This window comes from Eurytemora carolleeae, unplaced genomic scaffold (genome assembly GCF_000591075.1).
Source record: "Eurytemora carolleeae unplaced genomic scaffold, Eaff_2.0 scaffold684, whole genome shotgun sequence".
Taxonomy (NCBI): domain Eukaryota; kingdom Metazoa; phylum Arthropoda; class Copepoda; order Calanoida; family Temoridae; genus Eurytemora; species Eurytemora carolleeae.
Genome location: NW_019396580.1, coordinates 79,223 through 95,532, shown reverse-complemented (window position 1 = coordinate 95,532; position 16,310 = coordinate 79,223). Strand labels below are relative to the sequence as shown.

The 16,310-nt window shown below is 33.3% G+C and overlaps 2 protein-coding genes across 4 annotated transcripts in view; both read left to right on the top strand.

The window, feature by feature from the left end:
• The window catches only part of LOC111705858 (uncharacterized), an 8,585-nt gene extending 2,523 nt beyond the window's left edge, over positions 1 to 6,062 (top strand). Inside the window, exon 5 of the mRNA XM_023478553.1 lies at positions 6,010 to 6,062. Coding sequence (XP_023334321.1) covers positions 6,010 to 6,062 — 53 coding nt within the window. The remainder of the gene's footprint in view (positions 1 to 6,009) is intronic.
• A 2,416-nt stretch (positions 6,063 to 8,478) lies between these two features.
• LOC111705857 (protein ABHD13) overlaps positions 8,479 to 16,310 on the top strand; it is a gene marked incomplete in the record, with an annotated part of 14,938 nt that continues 7,106 nt past the window's right edge. For all 3 annotated transcript variants that reach the window (XM_023478551.1, XM_023478550.1, XM_023478549.1), the window contains 6 exon segments: positions 8,479 to 8,510; positions 9,261 to 9,324; positions 9,982 to 10,072; positions 11,634 to 11,684; positions 12,887 to 13,060; positions 15,992 to 16,099. In XM_023478551.1, coding sequence (XP_023334319.1) covers positions 9,261 to 9,324; positions 9,982 to 10,072; positions 11,634 to 11,684; positions 12,887 to 13,060; positions 15,992 to 16,099 — 488 coding nt within the window.

The window sequence follows — 16,310 nt, the reverse complement described above, 5'->3', positions numbered from 1 at the left end:
CCTTCTCGTATCAAATCATCCTGGGGGGAGTTGCAGGGTATATTCTTGAGAAGATGTACTTTCATCCTGGGGGGAGGGGCAGGGTATATTCTTGAGAAGATGTACTCCAGTAATTCTATTCAGGGTGTGCAATGACTTGGAAACCCTTAAAGAGGATAAGTTTCTTTTAAAACCAGTAATCCGTCTTTTAATTTCATTATGCAATGTTTTGGTTTTATACAAAGGCTTTTCTTTGTTCTGTTCAGTCTTGTCCTGGCACACTTTATACAGAGCTATCCATATTATATCATATCAGCGGATCCAAGGGGCAAAATATCAACCAAAAGATGCAAAAAGCCAAAATCTGAACTTTTCTAAAAAGAAAGATTAAAAAAATTCCTGATCTCTAAATCGTTCATAAAGTTCCAACATACATCTAAGCGAAAAATAGAAGTAAAATAATTTGACAATTATGCTTTGTTAAAAAAAATTCAGTAAATCTTAAAGAAATGTTTTTGATTTGGATCCAGATCCGAATCCACATCAAAATTAAATGGATTCTAAGCACTGTAGAAAACTAAAAACCCGATATTTTATCCAATATATTTAAGTACATTAGAGATGGAATTTATAGAAGTTGAGCCGCGGTTTAAATCTGTCAAAACCCGGTTTAGATTAAGCGCTGGCTCAAATCTTGAAACATTTGATACGATTTTAAGTGGAACCAACAATATTTAAGCCGCGGCTTAAATTTAAACCGCCGCTCAAATTCTTTAAATTCGGCCATAGGTTTTCCTAAACTTTTAATTGCTTCAATCTTATAAAATGTCTGGGAATGGCTCAAAAATTTCAATTTATATATAAGCACGATACAATATGATGTGGGACACCTTGTATTTATTTTGATCTCATAGCTTTAAGTACATCCTGTGATTGTAAAGCATGGATAGAGAAGTCCGAATTACCATATCTTGTGAGTAGGGTTTCTAGCGAACGAAAACTTGCACGAACATTCTCTTTCATATTTTGCAAACCTTGTTTGCGAAATGATGGATGCGAAATTTCCTGAAAACCCCGAACATTTTCGCAATTTTTCGCATTTTTTTTGTCTTTTTTCACAAATTTTTTTCCCGCGTAACAGATAAACGCGAAAATTTCGCGTTAATAATCGGACATTTTTTGAGACAGGCATTTGCTGTTCTAGCTTCTGTATCCACTTCACCGACTTGATAAATATAAATTCAAATAATTAACTTTTTTCATGCACAATGCAATCTGTTTGCAAGGTCTTAACTACTAAATTTAAAGTAACCCTCATTGGTAGAGCACCATAATCGATTAATTTAGTGAAAAATGGTCACTTTGAATTACGTTTTTAAAACCTTTTATTTATAATTGATCTATAAATTTACATGAAGTTTAGGACATATTGTAAAATTACAGATAGAATGGTGGACCAGGTTAATCTGAAATGGAACGATTTTGAGGAGAATGTCAAAATAGCTTTCAAGGAAAACTTTCAGCAATTAATTTCGTTTCGTTCGTTCGTTTCTAAAGGGACTGTAAGCTTAAGTTTAAGTGACCCTCTATGAAAGGAGTGTAATTCTCGATTCACACCGGTCCCTTAAAAGCATTGTCTGATCAAACTATGAATAAGATAAAAAATGTTTATAATTCTGTAAACGAATTAATTCAATCCTGGTGTTTTTCTATACAAAAGTGACTTGCTTATTTCTACTGCAGGAAAACATGTGGAATTTAACAGAGTTTAATTAAACCCTTTTCAGGCTAGCAAACAATAATATCTTCCACAATATTGATCAGAGAAAGGTTTCAAGGGTACCGTTGTGAATCGGACAATGCCCTCCTTGCACGAAGGGTCACTTGAAATTACGCTAACGGTCACTTTTTAAAAATTTCTCTTATCCAATATTCTTGTGTTTAAAATAGTGATGACCTAATTTTCTTGAATTTTAATTTATCTGTAGACTAGATTCTGTTTTTAATCTTGTTTTTTGCCCTGTTCTTATCAAATTTAATTTTTCCTCCATTTCTGATTACTTTATTCAATGACGTAGCATTTTGAATATTTTCTCTTGAATATCAATCTATTATCGTTGAACATAAAACTCTATTGTCCTTTTTAGTGATTATTTTCGAAGACTACTACTACCTTTTCTCTTTTTCCATAGTAAGACTGACGTCAATGTAATATTGTCTTGACGCACAATTTCCAAAGACTCTGCGTTTATTTTCCCTTTAACAGTTCTTTTTCTCTCTTAAATCTGAAGTTTGTGCATCAGGACTTTAGAGAGATATTAAACGATGTTGTGTTGTACTGCGGAAACTTGCTGGTTTGTTACAGAGTACAAGAATATTGCAATCACAATGTTTATATAGCAAAATTTAAGGGCACGCCAATATACGTAGATAAGGCGTGCCAAGTTAGGCCTAAGTGCAGATTGCAAAGACCTTGCTAAAAAGATTGGTGTACGCAGTGGTATGGTTCTGCTAAACAAAGAACAAGGTTGAAGTATTTGGCAATGCTAAAGCATATTTTAGCAACAGAATGTAACCTTAACATTCTAAGAACAGAAACTCGGTTTTTATAGTTATTCTAAATTGTGCAACTTTTAAAATTTGCACACAGTTTCGTGTGTAATTCAGATCTATGTGCTTTAAAATATACATTATCCCACACACATTTTACCTCCGACCCACAACTGACGTCATATGTGTATAGCATATTCTTTAATTGAATTGCACACCAAAAGGCGATATTTTATCTAAAAAAAATTTTTTTCTTAGTGTCCAAACCATATTTTGAGAAGATTATCGTCAGCAGTTGTCTAATTAATGCTGCATTTGTCTATAATTCAGTGGACATTTATAGTTCCAAAACTAACACGAGTGTTAGAAATTGGCAGAAATTGAAAGACTGGGGTTCTAGGATCCCTTTCCATATTGAGAGTGAAAGTCGATAGTAAAAACTATAACCAACATTTTACCAAGCATCACAAAGACAACAGTTCATAAGTTTTAGATTTGGAACTTTTTCCCCTGTAATTAGCATACTTTTACCGGAGGGGAAAACGGCCGTGGGTCGGAGGCTATAGATAGGGGTAAGCGTATGCCGCAAATATCATTGTGTGTCGTCATTTGTGAGTTGAAGCTNGAGAATGTTCGATTCACACGATGTTCTTGAAAGATTTGTTTTTAAAAACTGATTATTCTTATTTGTGGTTTACCTACAAAAGTGACTTCCGCATATGTTGTTACAAAAATAATCGAGAGTTTTTTCAAGTTCTGTCTTATTCAAGAGTACTGTAGTGAAGCTGGCATGTCGCTTTTTTAATAAAGGGTTAATTACTTGAAATAACGCCTATTCTCCGTTAATGATAGTAATGGAAATTTTTATTATTTTAACATTCCCTATTCTCTCTTTTTTACTCGTTATTATTGTTATTCCAAGAAATCTTCTTGTAGAGGTTTTTCAGATTTTCCCCTCTCGATTAAAGCGTAGGCGTATACTACTGTTAATTAGTTCCCTCAACTTCTTCCCTCCGTCCTTCTTATAGTTAACTACAGAAATTATTTTCTAGAGAAATGGGATAATAAATGTTTTTCCATAATAATAATTGTTTTCCTTGATATATAATTTCGTTTTCCTTGTTATATTTGACACTTGTGACGTCGTGTATAATTGGTCCATTTTTCTGTTGCCACCTTTTGTACTTGATAATCTATTTAGTTTGACTGATTTCATATGCATGACAGTTTTATGCAAATGAATGGAGCCTTTGTCACAGACACAAACTCTGATTTTCTAATCCGTATATCTTGGCAACCCAATGTCGTAGATGTTAAATATTTTAAACTAGCAAAGGTTTACACCATCCCTCATCAGGTTGCAAAGATATAGGGATTCGAAAATTTGAGTTTATGAAAAAGACTAAACTCATTTGACAGCTTAAAATACTTGAATATAATTTTCGTCATGCATTCGTTATCATACTTTAACATGTATAAAGATCCAAGACAATGTTCTTGTAGTCTCTGAAATGTCATTTTTGATGGAATAAGTAATCAAAGAGAAGCTTTTTTAATTGATAGCTTCTCTTGACTTTTATATTTCAGTGAATCCATGCTGTTTAACAGCTTGGTTTCAATCAAAATAGACATAAAAGGCGCCCTCATTGTAATGATATAATCGTCATCCATTGTAGGAGTATGCTGCTAGCTACAGACATGACTACACAAATATATCCATCAATCTTGCTCTGGGATACAAACATTAATGAGCTCAACCAGATTCTGGACTTCATGTACTTCGGGGAGGTCAAGGTGAGTAATTAATGATCAATNTTTAGATATTTATATAGATATTGTTTAAATATTTATACAGCTATTGTTTAGATATTTATTAGATATTATTTAGATATTTATATAGACATTGTTTAGATATTTATATAGATATTATTTAGATATTATATTGATATTGTTTAGATATTTATTAGATATTATTTAGATATTTATATAGATATCATTTAGATATTTATTTATATCTTTAGATATTTATTGTTACCAAATCTGGAGTGGTCTTTATAATGAGGTTTTATATAACTTCAATCTATTTTTGTTAATTATATCGAAAATCATATAATTTTTCTGGGTGCTCCTTCGGAAAAATAAAATGCAGACAAAATGATGCTGTTTATGTTATATCACGAAGGTTTGCAATTACGTATGGAGAAGAGATTTAATTTTTTACCGAAATAAAGTTTGACATCATTCTCAGATTTGCCATTTTTCTTCGTAATTTTCTAATTAAAATTGTTGCCAATTTTTTTCATGAACATTGACAAATTTACCAAAATAAAAAAATATAAATTTTCATGCATCTTTCCTTGGGTAATGTAAACATAAACAGAAAAACCAACAAATGGGGAAAATATATTAAGACACAAATGTGTTTCTAGGAAGAAAGCTCGTTTTGAATCCTCGACTCCTATTGTAGCCAGGAAGAGCAATCAGCATACATCTAGGGAAGTCACTTTAACCACTCGTTATACGTTCATTGCGCCCAAAGAGAGTCGGCGTATTTTTACCACATTTCTTTCTTTTTTTTTCTTTTTGTTTAGTTTACAAGGTTCTTTAAAATGAATGATATGAACAGCGAATTTTCTTTGCGAACTTATCACTAGGATTATTTTAAAAACGTTTTTTTTCAAAATGGGTATTGGAGGACTAAATACAACAGTTAAAGGAAAATATTGTAAATGATATTTTAAAGTGAGGAAAGAAGCGAGGAAATAAAACAAGAAATCGTACCGATAGATTTCCAGCAAATTATGAGGAAATAATATCAAAATTAAACATTATACTTCAAGGAACTGTAAATATTATCTTCAGTGACCTCCAGTTAAACCTTGACTCCTTGGTCTGATTAACAATGAGGAATATATATTGTCAGTTTTATAAAGAAAAAGGTTTTTTGTTTATGCTTCAGAAATCCGCAAGTCCCTTTTATATTAAACCTACAATTTTAAATTGTCAATTTTCAGATTGAGAAACAAGGATATTTGCCACTTTGTTGTTCTAAAAAAGGTTTAAATGTCATCGTTTTGACTTGAATAACTCTAAAAACGAAGGAATGTTTAAAAAACTTGATGTCCTAAAAATAAAGCTTTGCTCAAATTATTTTTATTTTTATTTTTTTTACATTTTGATTTATTTGAAGCGAGGGAACGGAATTAGCAAGTTATGACGGATACGATTACGAATCCGGGGAACAAAACGATCCAAATATTAGGGATATTTTTTTAGGAAACCGCTAACTCACCATCCTAACTGCAGATTGCAGACCTTTGATATTTCAACATAAGAATTATGCTTGCTCAAACAGTTCAATTATATTCATAGATTGCAAAGATATAGGGATCAGAAAATTTAAGTTTGAGGTGAGTGTTTCCCGTAAAATGTAAATTTCTGATAAATTATATTTAACGAAAACTGTTGTGTTGCTATCAGGAGTTTATACCATCGAGACCTTATCTCCAACCGTAGAAAACCATCGGAAGTAGATGTTGGACATGAAATGCAGCTATAGAACCAGGCCCCCCTCTCCCCCTGTATATATTTGTTTAAAGTGACTGCTCCTTAATAGTGAGAGACTATATCCCTCCAACAATGAGAATAAAGGGACTGAGCTTGAACCGTATGGGAGTGTAAAACAAGAGCTCGGTCTAGACGAAGTAATACCGTTGGAACCTGAACAGCTATTGCTTGAGGGACCAGGGACATATTACGAGGAGAAAAGGAAAGGGTACAAGGGGTTCAAGGGGGACTTAAACTACCCCTTAGATACATCAGGATACTACGGGTTTGAATCTGGAGATATGGATTTAGGAAATCTGGATCCTAATCACTCACTGGATCCTAATCATCCCTTTCAATGTTGTATATGTATGAAACGGTATAAATCCCAAGGTAGTCTACAGAACCATAGATCTCTTTACCACAGAGATATCATAGGACAGAAGTAGCAGTCTACTAATCCATAGATCTCTATCATATAGATATCATAGGACCTCTATCATATAGATATCATAGGACAGAAGTAGCAGTCTACTAATCCATAAATCTCTTCCATAGAGATATCATAGGACAAAAGTAGCAGTCTACTAATTCATAGATCTCTACCACAGAGATATAATTGGACAGAAGTAGCAGTCTTCTAATTTTTAGATCTCTTTACCAAAGAGATATCGTAGAAAAGAAGTAGCAGTCTACTTGTTTATAGATCTCTTTGCTATAGAGATACTATTGGACAGAAGTAGCAGACTACTAATCTATTGATCTCTTTGCCTTAGAGAAATCATAGGACAGAAGTAGCAGTCTACTAATCCATAAATGACCTAAATATCAAAGATTTATAATTTATTTCAATCTCACATTGAAGTTTTTTTAATTACCCAAAGAAATCTTTATCCCGCTTAACAAATTTAACGATTTCTTGCAACAAAGAATGGAGCTAGGTTCTGCTTTGTTTTAACCAAGAATTAAAAGTAATTTACCCACAATCCTTTTATCTCAAAAAACAAACAAATATTTTAACAGTTTTCAAAAAAATATGTCTGACAATTTGATCTAAGAATTAGCTCTTGACAAAACCCAAAGCAAAATCTTTGTTAATGACATTTCCCTGTCAAAACTTTAATATTATATATGAAAGGAATCGGAAGTTTAAATCATTGTTTCCCGCGCAAATTGTTAATTCTGTGCAATGCAAAAGTTGAAGTTTAGCAATCATTGCATGCAATTCCGTGTGACTGAGATCCTCTTCTGAACTCCTCATTTTAAAATTGTAAAAAGTTACATTATTTTTGAGCTCTGTAAAAAATAAAACCATTTGTATAAAATAGGGTGAAATTTTGTAAACTCAAAATTTGGCGCTAATACTAATATTTGGAGAATTATTAATGTTCACTGGCATTACTGAACAAAAAACATTTAAACATATTATATTACCAAACATGTTACGATAGGTCCTTGCTTACATTTGATCCCTTGAACAACTACAGTGTTAGACGATTATATCAAAACGTCAAAGACGATTTTTTATTTAAATTTTGATTAATAACAAGCCTATTCGAATAACAAGTTTACAAGTAATCAAGCTTTTTTTAACTGACAGCTGCTTTTGACTTGTGTACAATGTGCATCCATATGGGGATTAACAGCTTGATCCAAATAAAATTAAAATAAAAAGTCGTCTTTTTTGTTTTGTTATATTAGATGATGTGTGACGACTGTATAGTGTATACCATTATATCCCTTATACGTATTTTATCTTGTGGATAAATAATGTTCCTGCTCAGTATTGAAAATAATTTTATTACTGTTATTTTATCATTAAAAGAGAACTTTGATTTTAAGTAACCCTTCATTTTAGTGTGACATGTCCTAGTCACAACGGTACCCTTTGTGAATCTCTATCTTTAACATTGAGGAAGATATCTGTGTTTTTCTATCTAAAATATTGCATTATGCTAAATTCATTAAATAGAGAAACCACAAATTCAGAAATATTTCTAATTCATCCTTGATGGCAAAAAAGTTTAAACGGTACCGTTGTGTATCTGACATGCCACACTACAGTTGAAGGACTGCTTGAAACTGTGTCTCGTGTCTGCAGTCCCTTAAATTGTTAATATTATTATTTTTATTACTATTTGCTAAAAATTAAAAATAATAATAATTTAAATTCTGTAATTTCATCAATATTGGTTTATAAAGATATAACACATATGTTTGTNTTTCCCCTCCAATTCCTGACACAGGAACTGAGTGACACATTATTCAATATCGTCTTTGTAGATGATTTCTGAGTGTCAACCTGTGTCAAAGCAAAGAATGATTAAAGAGTACAATCTTCAAGTAAAAATATGTTCATTTTAGCATATAACTTTTTATTGTAATCTGTTTTAATATTTTCAGATTAGAAAAATGACTTGACTCACACATGAGAGGTTTGTTAAATTCCTTTTAAAGATATTTAGATTTTTAAGACTAAAATTTAATTGTGTTTGTTACTCATTCCCAAATTTCGGTTTATCAGGTATGCCACATATTCCAAACTTTTTTTTAGAACCACTTCTGGATTCCAACATGTTTTACCTGAGTACAAGTTTATGACTGCAGATAAAATTTTTGCCTAGAAAAATACTTTTTTGATTTGTAAAAAGCTTTGTCCGTATGTATATTCGTTCGAGGGAGGAACTTTTAAATTTACGAAAAGGTCGTCGTTGATTTTTTAAGCCTTTTTTGTGCTTTTAATAATACCGGAGATATGAAGAATTTGTGAAGATTTCGACAATTTTAGTTTTATTTAATAATATTGAAATCTGAACGAAATTCGTAATATTTCCGGCCGGTACTATTGACGAAACAAAAAAATCAGACAGAATGTGGAACTAGGAGTATTTTGTGGTTATTATTTCAAGAATCATGCATGTTAAAGTAGGTTGACGACTAAATGTCGCAAATAAATGAATTGATCAAAAACGCCTTTCTAGTCATCTTTCTATCCTCTTGTTTCGTGGGACACCTTGTCTCTCCGTCGACGGTTAAATTTTTTGGAGGATTTTCAGCATCTGAAGAAAAACACGGTTAACTTAAATTAATCAATTTAAAAAAATTCTTTATGAATAAATATTTCTGAAGATTAGTTTTTGTACCAATCAAAAGTTTTCACTATTTGGTAGAATATTTTGTTTCAGATGTCGTCTTCTATTCATCCCACAGATACTGTTGATACTGCTCTACTTATAGAATCAGAAAATGGTGAGATATCTTCATGTAAAGTATTTGACAATTAAAAGTGTTTTTGATGTAATTTTAAGTGTCTCTCAATCTCAAGATTTACAATGTTTTTGAGTTCAAATAATTTAGTTAATTCCTGTTTTTCTATTCTTCATCATACTCTTTTTCTTAATGAAAGTGTCCTGCGTATTTGTCCAAAAGAAAAATAAAAGAAATTAAGAGAATATTTTTGTTAAAAAAGGAAAACGACGATATCTTTGCAATTTTAAAATCAATTAAGATTAAAACGATGGTACTGTGAATCGTAGTGTAACTTTTAAAATTAAGGTATACTAAAAGTACGTGGACAGTCTTTCAAAACAAATTTATCAAAACTTTTCTTTTCTGAGGAAACTAGTTTTTCTGCGAAAGCTGATGTTAAACCTGTTAAACCTGTTAAAAACCTTGTCTTTAGTATTTTGAAACTAAATAAACGATAATATATTCTTTAAAAAAAACCAGTGGTAGCTGTTGAACGAGCAGTTAAGACATAGCTTAGACTCTGCACTTTAGAATAAGAAATGAAAAATAAATTTTTTAATGAAATTTGTGTCTTAAATCAATGGAAACACAAATATCCTATAATATAAAATATCCTAAATGTCAATCCAGAAGTTATTGATCAATTTGTTGTTTTAGGATCTGAACGTGGTATGATCGGTGAGATGAAGAATCCAGATTTTATGTTTATTACGATCATTGCTCGGATATTTATTGCACTGATCAAGAGGTAATATCAGGGGTGCATGCAATGATTAGGATCCGGATCCGTAGGATCCGCAACATTTGGGCTTCCTGGATCCAGATCCGAAAAAAATGTGTGGCTCCATGAATCCGGATCCAAGGACAATATAACTATTAACTATAACCTGTACATTTGGACACCTTAGAAAAATTATTCGATTTGAGAGTAAACAATTAAATATGGAAAATTAAAATTGTCAGCTTTCGACTGTACCTCCTTTTCTAGTGATTAATTTGGCTTTTAAATATTGCCTTTAAGTCGCAATTTTAATTGGGGAAATGATTATATTTTGTGGAGAAAAGAATCGAAAAGAACGAAAGAAGCAAACTGTTAAAAAAAAATCTTAAATTATATTTGATTGACAACTATATTTTTTCAACGTAAAAAAACGACACCCTATATATTTGCAACACAGTAAATTTTAAACTGAAACATTTTTTTCAGAAATAAATAGTGAAATCGTTAAAAGAATGAAAAAAAATGTTGAATTTTTCAAAATATTTTAATTAAATTTTTTTCTTCAAAAATACCTTCCCCCCCCTCCCGGAGGGGGTGTAATTTTTGATTATATACAGCCTTGTATCTGTCTCCTCCTCTCTTTCAGTACGAGTCTGAAACAAAAAAAAATAAAAAAAAATAGGTTGGCATAATCACCTTTCCCTAAAATATAATCGTTAATTCATATTCATATTCACAACAGTACCCTTACACGTGTTCATATTCACAACAGTACTCTTACACGCGGTCATATTCACAACAGTACTCTTACACGCGTTCATATTCACAACAGTACACTTACATGCGTTCATATTCACATCAATAACTTTACAAGCGTTCATATTCACAACAGTACTCTTACATGCGTTCATATTCACATCAATAACTTTACAAGCGTTCATATTCACAACAGTACTCTTACATGCGTTCATATTCACATCAATACCCTCTCATGCGTTGTCTGATCAAAAAGGAAAAAGATATCCATGACGTTTCTCAACAATAGAAAGCTGCTGATTAGTTGTTTCAAAATAGTGCTGGACAGTGTAAAAATTTAATACTTCTAGCTACAGTGATAACCAGAAAACTCTAAAATAGGGAAACTCGTTCAAAATTCTATGTGCATTAGACACAGCAAGTATGCAGTGGAAACAGATCCATTTCACTAAATTAGTGATTAAATAAGTGTCATGTAGAATTTTTTGCTTTTTAGCAGCATCAAAAACTCTTAAGTTCTGCAGCTGCTTTGATGTCGCCTTCCTATTCCATTGTTTTCTGGTTATCACTGAAGTACTAATAAAACGATGATATATTCCACATTATACAGCAACTCACGTTTAAATTTTAAAAGGGGAGCGATATTACTTGTGAAAGGGCATCATGCCCCTCTTTCAATACATGGTCACGCTTTTAATGCTTTTAAGGTAGAAATTAGCCTTTTAGGGTTTTGGGTGAGAAAGATTCGTTTGAAATAGTCGATATTTTTTTATCACAAAATGTATAGTTCCTTGGTTTCGATTAACTACTATCTGTTAATAATTATGTTAAGGTTCTGGGCATTTTCTGGTGCTGCTCTTCTCTCAATTCTTCTATTTTATTGGTAATTTTCTTATTATTATTTTCAAGTTATCTTTGAAAAAAAAATCAGCAGGGCCAATTGAGCCAGAAATGTATTGTCAAAAGGGCAAATGAGGGGGTGGCAAATCATTCTTTATTTCATAATTTCAATCCGATTTATTAAACCAAAAATTTTTTTTTGATATTTTTCCAATTTTATATCTTTGTTTTGATACAAATAATGATGTAATGGCGTAGAGCTTTACGATCAAGATTTCCTCCGAAAATATTCATTTTAATAATTTAAAACAAAGAGCAGAATTTTCTTATATACAAGATAACTAATCTTTCTCTGAGAAAGTCAATCATTCCTGGGATTCCACTGAGTTTCCCAGCCAAAATTAAGGCATATCGGTCAAGGAGTCAATGAGTTATAATCAGACATTCAAGCAAACAGGCAATCAGAGATGACTGCCTATCTATAAACTAGGCTAAGAACCCAGCGTATATATATATATATTAGATTTTGTTCTCTGCTATAAATGTATGCTCTGTTTCAAACGTTGTGCTCCATGCTAGAATCTACGATTGGTTTTATGTTCTCTGCTATAAATATATGCTCTGTTTCAAACGTTGTGCTCCATGCTAGAATCTACGATTGGTTTTATGTTCTCTGCTATAAATATATGCTCTGTTTCAAACGTTGTGCTCCATGCTAGAATCTACGATTGGTTTTATGTTCTCTGCTATAAATATATGCTCTGTTTCAAACGTTGTGCTCCATGCTAGAATCTACGATTGGTTTTATGTTCTCTGCTATAAATATATGCTCTGTTTCAAACGTTGTGCTCCATGCTAGAATCTACGATTGGTTTTATGTTCCCTGCTATAGATATATGTGGGTGTAGTTGGAACATTTTTAACTCCACCCGCATATATAGCAGAGAACATAAAACCAATCATATACTTTTGTTGACAGCAACTGTTTTATTGGCGCGGGAGTTGCTGTCAACATAAGTATATATTATTGATCTATAGTAAACACTATAAATATATGCTGGTCAAAAAATAACTTGAAATTTACAAATATATACCAAAATATTTATCAATACCATAAATATATGAGTTCAACCGCACGCATTAATGGTTTGGTTTCGCATTTTTTATAGTGCATACAATAAATCAATTATATATCTATGCTCTCAACTATATATATTATATATATGTACAATGTATATTATTCAGGTTATATGGCGGAGTTCTTGCATTCCTTCTTGTATGCTTCGGACTGTCTGGTGTACTGTATAAAGCTGGAGATCGTCTTCTTTATCATCCTGAGCAACCTCCTCACTCTAGAGTCTTTATACCAACACCTGCACTCTTTAATATGCCATTCGAGAACCTTTTCATTAAAGCCAGGTAGGTCAAATTCAATGTTTGATTCATGTTTGATACCCTGAAAAGCTTTGAACACGAATGTATGAGATTGTTTCTTTCAATCGGTATTATTCTGTTAAGTAAAAGCCAAATATTATCCAAAGAAACAGAGAAGGAAATTTTGGAACTAGAAAAAAAATTTGTAAAATTGAACATAAACTGGAAACCCCCTCCATGAAACCTTTCTTAAACCCAAAAACGGTTTTGTTTTAATGTTGGAACTCAGTTACTCCTGTTCCTGATACTAATAATTACAATGAAAAGATCTGACAGGGTATATCCGATATTGAACCCCGTGTAAAATCTGGATAGGCGATTTTGTAAGCCTTTTGAGATAATTAAACAGCAAATTATAACCACTGTACACATATTTGAATGCATATTTACAGGTTTGTATCAACATAAATAAATTATAAATTAAGATACATAAATTTTAGGTAATTGTTTGAATGATTCACCAACATAGGGTCAAATGCCACAGGGTAAAACACATGGGATAAAACGACTTAGGGTAAAGTGACAAAGGGTGAAACGATATAGGGTCAAAAATTGCGACAAAAAAGAAAAATATCATTTTGCCTATTTTTTGGTTAATTAGAACTATTTTTATGTTCATTTAAAATACTATCCGCAGTGCTCGGCCCCCTAATCTGTCTTGGCCGCAGCGCTCGGTCCAGAAATGGTCAACCTAACCTAAACCTGCAATAATACATAAAATATTTATTTTTATATTTGTCGCGTATTTGACCATTTGTCTGTTAACCATTTGTCGTTAGACCCTAGGTCGTTTGACCCTAAGTCGTTTGACCCTATGTCGGTGAACCCTGGATCTCTGACTCTGGACTCTCGCCCCTGGACAATCGACACTCGACACTGGACTTTTCTAGCCTCTTAGTGCACTACGGTCATGTGGGCTCTGGACTTTTGTCTTTGGAACTTGGGACTCTGGACTCGGGGCTCTGGACACTAGTCTCTCTGAGATATGTTTAACCCGGCTCCATTCTAAATTATCTACCAGTGTACAATTGTATAGTAATGTACACTTGTGTACTGCAAAGCATACTGCAAAGTTCCACGTTGAACATTACAGCTGAGCCCGTTATCTCCATAATATTGTTTGAACAGTGGTTGTAAAGTTCGCGTACTTTGGGGGACGATAGCTTAACCGCCAGATGTCTCACCAAAATTCTTATCTGATAGGATGGTGTATTTTTCGTCCTACGCTAAATCCGCTATACTCCACTTCTGACCTACGCAAAATCCGCTATACTACACTTCCGACCTACTAGCACGTGGTTTCACAGCTGCTAGGTGGACATGTGGCCGCAGCGCCCGGCCCCCTGAGCCTGTCCTAGCCGCAGCGCTCGGCCCGGAAATTGTCTTTACCCCCTAACCCTCAAATAATTCAAAAATAAACAGCTGGCATGGGTCCGATACGGCATTAGGTCGGTAAGTTGTTAGGTCAGAAGTTCAGTAGGGGGAATGTTGCGCATAGACGATGTAATAATACCGATTGATAGATAATTCAGGCATTTGCCATTCTATGTTGCGCGCACATGCCCCGTAAAATTACAAAACAAAGAGAGGGGGATTGAATTTTGTAGATCCTGAAAAAAAGTATCTGTGGGATGCCTGCGTAGAGCTGGCAGCTGGTGGGGTCTTAAATGTAAGACATGTGCGCGCAACATAGAATGGCAACTCCCGATAATTTATACGAGAGACATCTAGCGGCCAAACTATCGTCCCCAAAAGTGCGTAACCTACACTATCTATAAAGAGAATGGCAGGGCTGCCAGATGGCTATTTTTCCAGCCACATTTCCTTAAAATGGCTATCTTTCAAGGCTGTGGCAGAAGTGGCTTATGTGGCTTAAAAGTGGCTTTTTTTCAAAGTTTTACAGTAAAACTTTTAAATTTACATTTATCGTCAGTAAAAACTATATAATTTCTTCATGACACATCATGCAAACCAAAAATTGGCTGCAGTTCTCTCTCTCTTGATCAAAGTTTCTTGCAAGTTGTACTTTCAAGAATCGGGTTTTTCAACTGTTTACATCTAATTAGTATTTTCATCTGGTGGACACAATTTACAACTGTACAAGTGTTCACAAACCAGTTTGCCAGTTTCAGCAACCCTGAAACACTTCATTTATCAGAGGAACAAGATTCTTTTGAAAATAATCTTTTGTTAAGTGCTTGCATTTACAGTTATACAGCTTGGATTAGAATTGAAATATACTAATTACTATGTTTATTAATTTACAGTTGATAAATAACTAAAATTGTTTCATAAAGAATGGGTATGTCCAGTCAAAAGAAAAAGGTTACTAATAACTAAAATCTCTCTAAAAAAGAATAAAACACCTATTTTTATAGCTAAAAAAGTGGCTTAATATTGGCTTTTTTTTAGACCAGAAATGGCTTAATTGGCTTTTTTAAAAATCAAAAGTGCCTTTTTCCTAATCTGAAGATCTGGCAACCCTGGAATGGGCTCTGAGCTTACAGGAGAGGGGGTCGGATATGTAAATTTCATCTCAGAGGATTTCTAAGTTATCTTCAAAAACGGAGTCAATGATAATTCATACGAGAGACATCTAGCGGCCAAACTATCGTCCCCCAAAGTGCGTAACCTACCACTATCTATAAAGAGAATAGACTCTGAGCTTCCAGGAGAGGGGGGTCGGATATATAAATTTAATCTCAGAGGATTACTAAGTTATCTTCTATGCACCGAGACCGCCCTCAGGATGTAGCGCATCAGCATGCGGCCTACTACAAGAAGCTAAAGGAACATATTACACCTTTCTCCCTCTATAAAATATACTGTCTTAGGATGAAACACACACATATGTTCCTGATTTAACAAGTATAAGAAACATTTCACACTGTTCCAACTATAATATATGTTGTCTAGGGATGGAACACAGTTACACATGTTCCTGATAAAACAAGCTGAAGGAACGTATCACACTGTTCCAACTCTATTGTTCCTTCACGGGAATGCAGGAAATATTGGACACAGGTAGAAAATAGACATTGGTCACAGGTAGACTACAGACATTGTTCACAGGTAGACAATAGACGTTGGTCACAGGTAGACAATAGACATTGGTCACAGGTAGACAATAGACGTTGGTCACAGGTAGACAATAGACATTGGTCAGAGGTAGACAATAGACATTGGTCAAAGGTAGACAATAGACATTGGTCACAGGTAGACAATAGACATTGGT